At 42.7% G+C, this 11407-nt stretch overlaps 1 protein-coding gene across 1 annotated transcript in view; it reads right to left on the bottom strand.

Annotated features, from left to right (window-relative positions):
- Positions 1-3778: 3778 nt before the first annotated feature.
- Positions 3779-11407, bottom strand: part of Dtx3l (deltex E3 ubiquitin ligase 3L) — an 11737-nt gene continuing 4108 nt past the window's right edge. The window contains exons 3-5 of the mRNA XM_005345094.3: positions 7206-8753; positions 6531-6748; positions 3779-3989 (exon numbers count right to left, since the gene is read on the bottom strand). Of these exons, the coding sequence (XP_005345151.1) occupies positions 3920-3989; positions 6531-6748; positions 7206-8753 (1836 nt within the window). The 3' untranslated portion in view covers positions 3779-3919. The remainder of the gene's footprint in view (positions 3990-6530; positions 6749-7205; positions 8754-11407) is intronic.

Below are 11407 nucleotides of genomic sequence, written 5' to 3'. Positions count from 1 at the left end.
CACAAAATCTGTTGTAAATAAGAACCTAAATTTATTTAAGCCAGATAATAACACCTGCAAAAGCAGAAATCCAAATGCCATTAAGCATTCACACCATATTGAATTTGCATATGCATATGTTATGAAATACAAGATCCAGAAGTTAACAGAAACCATTTTTTTTTTTTTGCTTCTTTGGAGTAAACTGCTAGATTAGATGACAGAAACTGATCATTAGTCTTAATGATAAAAACTTGGTAAATCATCAACAGTAAAAGGTTTAAGCTGGATGTAGAAGTGAGGCATAACAATGTATCCGTGCACTTGGGAGATAGGAAGGCAGATTCTGAGAGATGGCTTGTGGAATATTAGTTGCAGATGTGTTACATTTGTTTATGCTGTAGAATGTTTGTTTAATGAAACAAAGAGGTGTTGCGTTCTTTTAGGTTGCATTTGTTTAACTCTATGAAGCTGTGTTACTTTGCCTACCTAAAACACCTAATTGGTCTAATAAAGATCCAAATGGCTAATAGCGAGGCAGGAGAAAGGATAGACAGGGCTGGCAGGCAGAGAGAATAAAGAGAAGGAGAAATCTGAAAACAGAGATCAGGGAACAAGAAAAGAAGGGTCAGAGTATGCCAGGCACCCAGCCACACCGCCAGACATGGAATAAGAAGGAAAGCAGAGATATACAGCAATAGTGAACAGTAGAAGCCCAGAGGCTAAAGGTAGACAAGATAACTTAAGAAAAGCAGACTAGAAAGAAGCCAAGCTAAGGCCAGCCATTTATAAGTAAGAATAGGTCTCTGTGTGATTATTTTGGAGCTGTGTGATACCCCCCACCCCAAAGAGTAAAAGAGGAATTAACAACAACAAGATCAGCCTAGGATATATGCAAAAACTTGGATAGTAGGCAGGAGGGTCAGAGTTGAAGAAAACCCTTGGCTACATTTCAAGACCAATTTGGCCTACATGAGACTCTGTCTCAAAAACACAAAACCAGGACTGAAGTAAAAGCAAGTACTTCCACTTATTAATTATGTAACCTTGGTGACTACCTAATAGTCTCTGCACACCAGTTTTGTGTGGAAAGACTAGAGTTACTAATTGTATTGATCACATTATCATAAGGCACACACAGAGTAACTACTCAATAAATGCTTGCTACTATCATACTATTTCTGGCTAAATGTTTTTATGTGTGTATGTGTGTCTTCAGGGAAACCTCAAGACATTCATCTGCCATTTTGGAGAGTGGGTGGACCTCAGATCACCAGAACACTCTCTACTAGGGTTTCCTTCTGACAGGGAAACTGCTTACAGAGAACTGTGACATGCCAGACAGACTCTGCAGGAGGTTTAGCTCTTCATTACTCACGTCCAGGGAAAGGATTAGAAAGACTATAAGAGAGACAACATAGATGGGTAGGATTGAGTCAAAGGGTTAAGAAAAACCAAAAAATAAGAAAAAAACAAAAAACAAAACCCACAACTATTAATCCCAGCACTCGGGAGGCAGAGGCAGTTGGATCTCTGTGAGTTCGAGACCAGCCTGGTCTACAGAGCTAGTCCCAGGACAGGCTCCAAAGCCACAGAGAAACCCTGTCTCGAAAAACAAAACAAAACAAAACAAAAAATCCCAAATATTTGAGGAGCTCATCTTTTTATATGCTCATCCCTCTGCTGAGCTGAGTCAGGCAACAAACACACTCTAAGCACCAACTGTCTACTAGGTTCTGTAGCCTAAAAATTAAGACTCTTCTTGTTCTACTTATTATCAAAGGTTGCCTGACCTCCTGGGCATGTTTCTCACTGTAGGGAGGGAAGTGGGGATCTCTTCCAGTCAATCCTGTTTTTAAACTTCCCATTTACACAATGGTTTCACTTTCCTATTTACACAAGGGTTTTACTTTTCCAGGCAGAGATAAAAAAAAAAAAAAAAAAAAAAAAAAAAAAAACAAACAACTAACATACCACAAGAGAGATGGCCATGGAAAATGATCAAAGGTATTGGGATAGAACTTACTCTTCTTGGGTTTAAGTCCCAACACCAAAATCAAACCAACCAAACCAACCAAAAGAGGCAACAACAAAAACCCCAAACAAACAAATACAATCAGGCATGTAGCACATGTCTTTAACCCCAGCTCTCAGAAGGCTGATGCAGGCAGATCGAAATTCAAGACCAATCTGGTCCACAAAGAGAGTTCAAGAGCTGCAGAGAGAGATCATGTATCAAGCAAAACAAGGAGCAGGAGAGGTTCTACTAGTTGCCAGTGGTTCAATGAAAGATACAGAAGGTGACTTCATACTGGGCAGCACCCTTGATAGAACACAAGAATGAGATCAGACTTCCTCAGCAAAAATTTGAAATCCTTTATGTTTTTCTGCCCTAAAACTTTTCTGTCTCTGTGTGTGTGTGCACGTATGAATGTATATACAGGTGCATTTAGAGGTCAGAGGGTGATGTTAGATGTCTTTATTTCTGTCTACCTCATATTTGTTTTGTTTGTTTTTGGCCACAGTCTCGCTATGTAGCCCTGGCTGTCCTGGAACTTGGGCTATGTAGACGAGGCTGGCCTGGGATGGCCTGCTACTGCTTCCCAATTCCTGGCATTAAAGTCATGCGCCACCATGCCCAAATGCACCTGATTTCTTGAGACAAGGTCTCTCAGTGAACCTGGAGCCCATGGTTTGGGTTTGGGCTAGACTAACTAGCCAGTGAGCTCCAGGAATCCTTCCGTCTCCACTCCGCAGGGCTAATCTTACAAGTGTGTGCCATCACACCAACTCTTACAATGATGCTGCAGGTCTGAGCTCATGTGTTCTCACGTTATGATCTCCCCAGCACAATGCCCTTCATATTTTGCCTTCCAAGAAAGAGAAACACTCTAGAAATGACCGGCAAGCAGACTTCTGCTTTTATAGAAACTACATCTACTTAACATGAAAAGTGCTATAAGTTTTTTCTACAAAATGATTGAGGCCTGTCCTACTGCGGCCTCCTAACACACTTCTTTTTTTTTTTTTTTTTTTTTTTGGAGCCTCTACTTCCTTTATTGATATGAGGATGATAGCTAAGATGATTTCATTTACCTTTGTAGCTCGAGACTGTGCATACATTTCCCAGCCACCTTGAGTCAAATAATCACACAGAAACCATATTAATTACAACACTGTTTGGCCAATGGCTCAGGCATATTTCTAGCTAGCTCTTACATCTTAAATCAACCCATAATTCTTATCTATGGTTAGTTACGTGGTTTGGCACCTTTTCCCAGTGCAGCATTTTCATTTTGCTTTTTCGTGTCTGGCTTGTGACCACAGACTGAGTGTTTTCTTTCCCAGAATTCTCCTAGTCTGGTTGCCCTGCCTATACTTCCTGTCTGGCTACTGGTCAATCAGCATTTTATTAAACCAATACAAGTGACAAATCTTTACAGGCTACAAGAGCATGATCCCATTTGCAGAGAAAATGTGAGGCTGTGGATTCATTCTGGTTAAGAAAAATAAGGTTTGAACAAGAAAGATCCCCTGAAAAATCTCCAATGGGAACAGATGACCCAGATGATCCAAAATTTCAGAGGACCTCTGATGCAGTTTCCTCTAAGTTCTATATCCAGGACCGCCTCAAGACTGCTGACTGAAATTATCCAGTCTCACATAATAATATTCAGTTAGGACTTGACCATAACCCTAAATTTTCTTTAGGTCCCCATAAGATTACCAATCTTAAAATCAACCTCAATCAGCAGGAAGTAGCCTGAAAACTATACCCACATTCCCTCCCCCCAAAAAATGAATTATGGATATTTGTCTTCATTTAGAGTGTTGGTTACAAGTTGTTATGGACAATGATCAGGAATAAAACTAAACAAAGGAGATTAGACTCCTAACACACTTCTTTCGAAAGTGCACAAACGTCTTCCCAGCGCTTTCCTTACTCAATTCCTTTTGCTTTCAGCTCCTCCTTCACACGTGTCAGGTAATGAGGATCAGGGTAGCCAAAACTGCATGAAGAAAAAGGAATCCCGTTAGCTTCCTCCCAAATAATTCTCAAGAATCTGTACAATAGCTGGGTATGGTGGCACAGGCCTTTAATCCCAGCACTGGGATGGTGACAGCAGTCAGATCTCTGTGAGTCTGAAGCCAGCCTGGGCCACACAGTGAGACCCTGCCTCTAAACAACAACAAAATCTGTACAATTTACATTTGAGCATCTAGTATTCTGGGATCTAGCATCCTCAGGCAATCAGACAGTGGCTGGTATCTAGTCACTGAAGTGTCTAGCTGACTGACCAGCATCTGTTTTCCAGACAGATTGCTTAACACGTTAGCTCATTCCAAGTACTGATGCACATAATGTTATAAAAGCCAAATTGTACAGAGAAGGTAATCATACAATAGTAGGACTTTCAAATTCTACAGAGAAGGAAATCATACGATAGTAGGACTTTCAAATTCTACAGAGAAGGAAATCATACGATAGTAGGACTTTCAAATTCTACAGAGTTGAAATCATACGATAGTAGGACTTTCAAATTCTACAGAGTTGAAATCATACGATAGTAGGATTTTCAAATTCTACAGAGTTGAAATCATACGATAGTAGGATTTTCAAATTGGGAAAGTTGACAAGATCTCAGGATAGTTATCTTTGGGAAGCCACAAGTAGAGAAATTCTGAGTTTTATAAAATACAATCAGATTTCAAATTACATCTCCCACCATCTTGGGACTCTTTATAATGAAGACTTTTTTTCTACCGTGTTTCATCCATGTGAGTTCAGCACCTTTGTGGACTTATGGAAAGACAGGGGTGACGGAGAGTAAGATGACCTTAAAAGAAACCAAAACAGGGCTGGAGACATGGCTCAGAGGTTAAGAGCACTGACTGTGCTTCCAGAAGACCCAGGTTCAATTCCCAACACCCACATGGTAGCTCACACCTGTCTATAACTTCAGGTGATCTGACAGTCTCACACAGACATAAAAGCAGGAAAAACACTAATGTACATAAAAGTAAATAAATAAATAAATCTAAAAGAAACCAAAAATCAAAGCAAATAACATTCCTAGGTTCTACCTTTCAAATTGACATGAAACCCTAAAATAGACTTGGGCACCATTCATCTTGGGTTCTAAAATCCCTTTCTTCTGATGCATTTGGTAGGAGGGGTTGTAGAAACAAGTTTTCTCTGTGTAGACCTAGCTGTCCCTGAACTCTCTCTGTAGACCAGGCTGGCCTTGAGCTCAGAGATCCACCTGCCTCTGTCTCCTGAGTACTTTGAGTTGAATACTTAAAGTTGTGCCCCTATCCTGCCCATCTTTGATACAAAATATAATAACCAAATCATACATGATAAATGGCAAGTAGAAAGTTGGAGAGACCAATTTTTTTCTTCAAGACAGTGTTTCTCAACATAGCCCTGGCTGTCCTGGAACTCTCTCTGTAGACCAGGCTGGTCTCAAACTCAGAGTTCCACCTGTCTCTTCCTTACAAATTCTGGGATTAAAAGTATGTGGCACCACTGCCTGGGACCAATACATTTTTCATTAAGCTATCATTATGGATTAGTATTTTGCTGTGTGTGTTGTCTTGTTTTAAGACACGATTGGAGTCATCAGAGAGGAGGGAACCTCAGCTGAGGAACTGCTTTGTTGTGCAGTGGTGTCACACAACCTTAGTCTTAGCAGACAGGGAGTCTGGCCTGGTCTACAGAGTGAGTTCCAGGACAGCCAGGGTTATAAAGAGAAATTGCCTCCATAAGATCCGGCTCTAGGAAAGCCTGTAGGGAATTTCCCTTTTTATTTTCTTTTTCTTTTCTTTTCTTTTCTTTTTTTTTTTTTTTTTTTTTGAGACAGGGTTTCCTAGTAGCTATGGAGCCTGACCTGGAACTCACTCTATAGACTAGGCTGGCTTCAAACTAAAAGAGATCCATCCACTTGACTCTGTCTCCCAAGTGCTAGGAGACAGAGTCATCTGCCATCACCGCCTGATACGATTTTTTATTTTTATTTTTGGTTTTTTGAGACAGGGTTTCTCTTTTTAGTTTTAGAACCTGTCCTGGAACTCACTCTGTAAACCAGAGCTCACAGAGAACCTACTGGCCTCTGCCTCCCAAGTGCTGGCATTAATGGCACACACCACCACCGCCTGGCACATTTTCTTAATTAGTGATTGATGTCCAGTCCACTGTCAGTTGTGCCGCCCTGGGCTGGTGGTCCTGGGTGGCTATAAGAAAGCAGGCTGAACAAGCCATGGGGAACAAGCCAGTAAGCAGCATCCCTCCATAGCCTCTGCATCAGCTCCTCCAGTTTCCTGCCTAGTTTGAGTTCCTGCCTCCTCTTCCCTCAGTGACTCAGGAGATGTAAGCAGAATACACCCTTTCTTCCGTAGGTGATTTGGTTATCACAGCAACAGAAACCCTCGCTAAGACACTGGCCTAACATCTACTGCTAGAATGCCATTTCATACCACAGCCTCAAACTGCAGCACTTAACACCCCCTATACTTTGTCCAGCAACCATTACATTTCAAAGGGCTCTTACTTTCCTGGTCCTCCAAATGTGGATGTTTTGTGATGGATGTCATTCCATGTAACAACATCAGACATTCCTGATACTCGAGAGTCCCCTACTGTGAAAATCAGCTTGTTCTTAAAGGCTTTCTGGAGCAGATCCAAGACCTTTCTTCCCTCCTGATTATCAGGCAAGTATGCAGTTCGTTGTGTTCCAAAATAGGGCTTTCCTGGGTTTGGGTGCTCATCCTGTATGAGGAAAGGAAAATGTTAGATAAAAAATGGCATGCCTCTGAAATTTACTATACTAAAGGTGTGTGCATTATAGGTGTGGTCTACTGAAAACCAAAAAGAAAATGCTGTTTTGCTCATATTCTGAATAATTCATAGTTCTCCTCTTCAGATTACAGTCGTACCCACCCATCTCCTCCCATCCTGACATATGTTCTCTACCTTCAAAAAGACATCAAAGTCTAGATGCACAGCTTGGCAGTGCTTGCTTGGCATGCCCAACCCAACACTGTTGAAATAGCTGAAAAGACATCCAAGTTCTAAGCAAACAGTATGGCCTCTAGCTATTATATCCCTACCATAATCACTGATGAGTTCCCAGGAAAATTAGCATCTAAGAGGCTACAGGACGACCCCTTGGGTGCTGGTAATTCTAGCAGAGCCAAAAGAAACTCACGTTCCCTGGAACACTTACTGTTTGGATGCCACTTTCTATAATGTATTGAATCACAATTGTGCCACAGTCTGCATAACCCGGAAGTGACCGTCTTGAAGTGGAGAAAGTCATGGTTCCTTTTGGCTGGTTCCCTTTCTGGATACCGTAGGATGTCTGGCACAGAGGACAGACAGGCTTGATTGACAAGGCCTTGGTGATACAAGAGGAGCAGAATTCATGCTTGCACTTAGGGAGCACATGCTTGTTGCTAATGGTATCCATGCAGATGGCACAGAAATCTTCATTATCATTCACCTTCAAGGCCCCAGAGCTGTCAGCAGAGCCTCTGAGAGGAGGTGAAGCTGCATTTGCGTCATTCCTGTCGATATCCATGGGTGTCTCGTGATCCACATTTAAGCTCTCTCCAGACGGTAGGGACAGTCCCATTCTTTTGAACATATACTGCTTTGCCTGTGCAAGCTGATTCGGCAAACCCATCAAAGTCACTGACTCTTTAGATACCACGAAGTGTACATTTGGGTGCTTTTTCTTTAAGTCATCGACAAACTTGGTCTTGTATAAGTGAGCTTTCCCCTTGCCCAAATATTTCAGCGGCAGAATTTCTGTCGTTAGCTGACACATGGCATGTTGGAATGCATCAGTGAAACTGGCATAAGAGTGCACGGACAGGTCAACCTCCTTATCCCTGGGATCAAATAGAATGCAGGTTTTCTGGGTTTTCTCCCGGAATTGTACCCGAGTGTTATACTTCTGCTCTATCTCTGAGATTTCCTGGAGCAATGCTGGTTTTAGAAGGTTGAAGTGAGTTGAATCAACCTCAATCCCTGTCATGTAACCAGAGGACATTACTTCCACAGGAATCTTGAAGGAAGTCTGGGAGACTTTTTCTGTGGCGGCTGAGATGTCAGCTTGAGACCCGAGGAGAGTTAGCTTTCTTCCCTGTTCCTTTATCAGGAGCTGTGGGAAGCAGCGATTCAACTCCTGTCTGAGCTCCACTGCTCTCTGAGGGTCCTCTAAAGAGACACAGTCTTGCTTCAGAGCTTGGGTGTATCTCTGAAAGTCTCTGATGAAAGACTCACAGGCTGCTTCTAAGTTGCCTGGTTGGCTGGTGGTGAAGTGTACAGAGGCCATATTGCGAGCACTGTCTCGGACTTCAATGCTTACACCAAATTTATTCTCTATGGACTCTATTCTAGCAGGATAGGCATGTCTGAAATATTCAAGGGCAAACACAGGAACTTCAAAACAGCGCTCAGAAACATCTAACCCAGTTTTGGGTTCTGAAGAGGAAAAGGCCATGCCCGAGTCTTGCTGGCTGGGTGGCTCTCTCTCCACATCAGAAGGGGGGTATTTGTGCGTTGGGCACTTCTGTTTTTCCTCACTTTCCAAAAGCTGCATACTCAGGAAGTGATGTATCTTCTCAATATCTTTGAAGCTGCCACACACCTTTGCAATTCCATCCTCACCCTCCACGCTTCTGATGCCAGGGCAGACAGAAGCTATGTGTGCCCTCTGCTCTTTGGAGAGCAGCTCACAGTTCAGCTCAGCGGTCACAGCAAGAAAGACCTGAAAGTTCAAAAGGCACAGGTACAAATTAGCTCTCTCAGATATGACCCCCTTCAGGAGAATACCCAGGAATACACAAAAGACCACGATCTTTTTTTCTTGTCTTTTTTTTAAAGCAGGGGTTGACTCCTTTAAATCTTCTGAGAGGAGCATTCTGCTGCAAGTCAGGCTTATCAGGCCCATTTGAACATTAGACTCACCTAGGGGGAGTTCAAAGATGAATTAAACAAAGAAAGTCAAGGCCAGATCTCATTCCAGAGGTCCACATAACTAACTGGTTTGCAAGCTGCATGCCAACATTTTCTAATAGATCTGTATCTAAAGACAACATTATCTGCTTGACCTGAGGACTGAGCGTGCCGAGAAGGCAACGCTACCCTCTGTGAAGTTGCTGTGGTCCTCAAGGAAAAGTTTGTGAGCTTCAGAGGTAGCTCTAAATCCAAGAAGGATTCTAGCCCCCATGTCAATACACTTTTTGTTACTATCCTTAACTCTTACTTTAAGAAAACATGAAAACTGAAACACTTACTTACCTCATGCAAAGTTACTAAGTCCTTTTACACCTTTGTTTTAAGAAGTGCAGTGATGCGGAAAAAAAAAAAGTCCAGATTAGATAGGGAGAAAAGCAAATTGAGTGTAATGTAAACAAAAATATCTAATGATGCTGGGAGGTGGTGGCGCAGGCCTTTAATCCCAGCACTTGGGAGGCAGAGGCAGGTGGATCTCTGTGAGTTCGAGACCAGCCTGGTCTACAGAGCTAGTTCCAGGACAGGCTCCAAAGCCACAGAGAAACCCTGTCTCGAAAGAAAAAAGAAAGCCAAAAAAATATAAATATATCTAATGATTTATTTCCACTAAAGGTTTTTGAAGATGATCTTTTTTGTTGTTGCTATTCCTTTTTGTTTTTAAGATGTATTTATTATGTATACAGTGTTCTGCCTGCATGCCAGAAGAGGGCACAAAATCTCATTATAGATGGTTTTCAACCACCATGTGGTTTACCAGGAACTGAACTCAGAACCTCTGGAAGAGCAGTCAGTACTCTTAACTTGAGCCATCTCTCCAGCCCCTTGCAGATGATCTTTAATCCACCTGGAACCTTCTTTCTCTAGATAACAGCTTAAGGATGTTTCCAGATTTCAGCCTGTTTGTCAGTCCTCTGTCAGGACCGTCGGGAATCTGTCATTGTTGTCACCTTCCTGGCTCCTTCCTACACCTGTGCTCAACCCAGCAGCCAGAGTCACCCTTTACCAGTACCATCCAGGGACTGGAGAAGGACTCAGGGGTTAAGAGCACCGGCTGCTCTTCCAGAGGTCCTGAGTTCATTTACCACAGCCGTCTGTCATGGGATCTCATGCTCCTTTCTGACGTAAGAGTACTCATATAGCTTTCTGACATGCGCATAGAGTACTCATATAGCTAAGATAAATAAATCTTTTTTTTTTTTAAAGTACAATCCAGATCCGTCATCATCAGGCTCAAAAAGATCTGGTGAAGATCCCCACTGGTGGGAGCCCACGTGTGACTCAGTTTCCATCTGGAGTCATTTCTGACTTAAAGAAGTCATTTGAGTTCAAGCTTGCTTGCCTGATCTGCTTTTTCCAGTAAGAAAGTTCTGATTAAGCCCGTGGGAAAGAGCATTTTTGCCCAAGAGAAAGGACACATTATCTATTAAGATCTGGGATGGAGTGTCCCAGTGGGAGGCCCTCCTCATTAGGCGTCCAGAAGCCGCCCAGCTGACTGAGATAAGGAACTGGATTTAGATTCCTCCCAGGACAGTGCAGGGAGGTGGCTAGCTGACTGGACTGCCCTTTGTTCTGCCTTCTGACTGTTTTTAGCATAAATGCTGGCTGAGCAATAAACTTGGGGCTGTTTGGTATTTGCCTTCAGTCCTCCTGGTCCATCCTGTTTCTGTCTTCACTTCTCGTAATCTGCCATTTCTGTGTTATAACCTCACACTCCATCCAAGTACCCCTTGCTGATTCCTGTTGGAGTGGACTCCGACACTCACTGGAGTTAAAATCCTACACCCTGTCTCACAGTTCCCTTTCCCATCCTTAGCTCTCTCCCTTGCTCACTGCCTCCCCCCTCCTCTTGCCTCATTGAGCTTCAGTTCCTGTGAGGCCTGTGCATGTGCTTCACTCAGCCTAGAATGTTCTTACTACAAAACCAGGAAGCTGCTAGAGAAAGGTCTGAAGTGTTCCCATTTTACAGCTGGGCCTGAGTTTCAGTTTCCTAAAAGGACAATGAGGGAGACAGCACATACCGGGCCTGAGGCAGCTCCTATAATACTTCAAGGTAGTGACCAAAAAGGACTGTTCCTGTAATCTCCCTAAAACATACCCTGCCTTGCCCAAGTATGATCTAAAATGGTAAAACTATAACCACAGCCAATTAAAAATGTACTAATGGAGCTACAGCCTGCTTAACCAATTATATTTGAGGTGACCTAACTGTTGAAATATGAGCAGCGGGGCTGCATCCCCGGCACCCTGCCGCCCGCATGGCTAGCTTTATACCCGAAATAATTACACAGAAACTGTATTCTTTTAAACACTGCCTGACCCATTAGTTTCAGCCTCTTATTGGCTAGCTCTTACATATTGATCTAACCCATTTCTATTAATCTGTGTAGCCCACAAGCTGGCTTAACA

This window comes from Microtus ochrogaster, chromosome 2 (genome assembly GCF_000317375.1).
Source record: "Microtus ochrogaster isolate Prairie Vole_2 chromosome 2, MicOch1.0, whole genome shotgun sequence".
Taxonomy (NCBI): Eukaryota; Metazoa; Chordata; class Mammalia; order Rodentia; family Cricetidae; genus Microtus; species Microtus ochrogaster.
The sequence above is the reverse complement of the archived record's forward strand: the minus strand, read 5'-3'. Positions and strand labels throughout refer to the sequence as shown.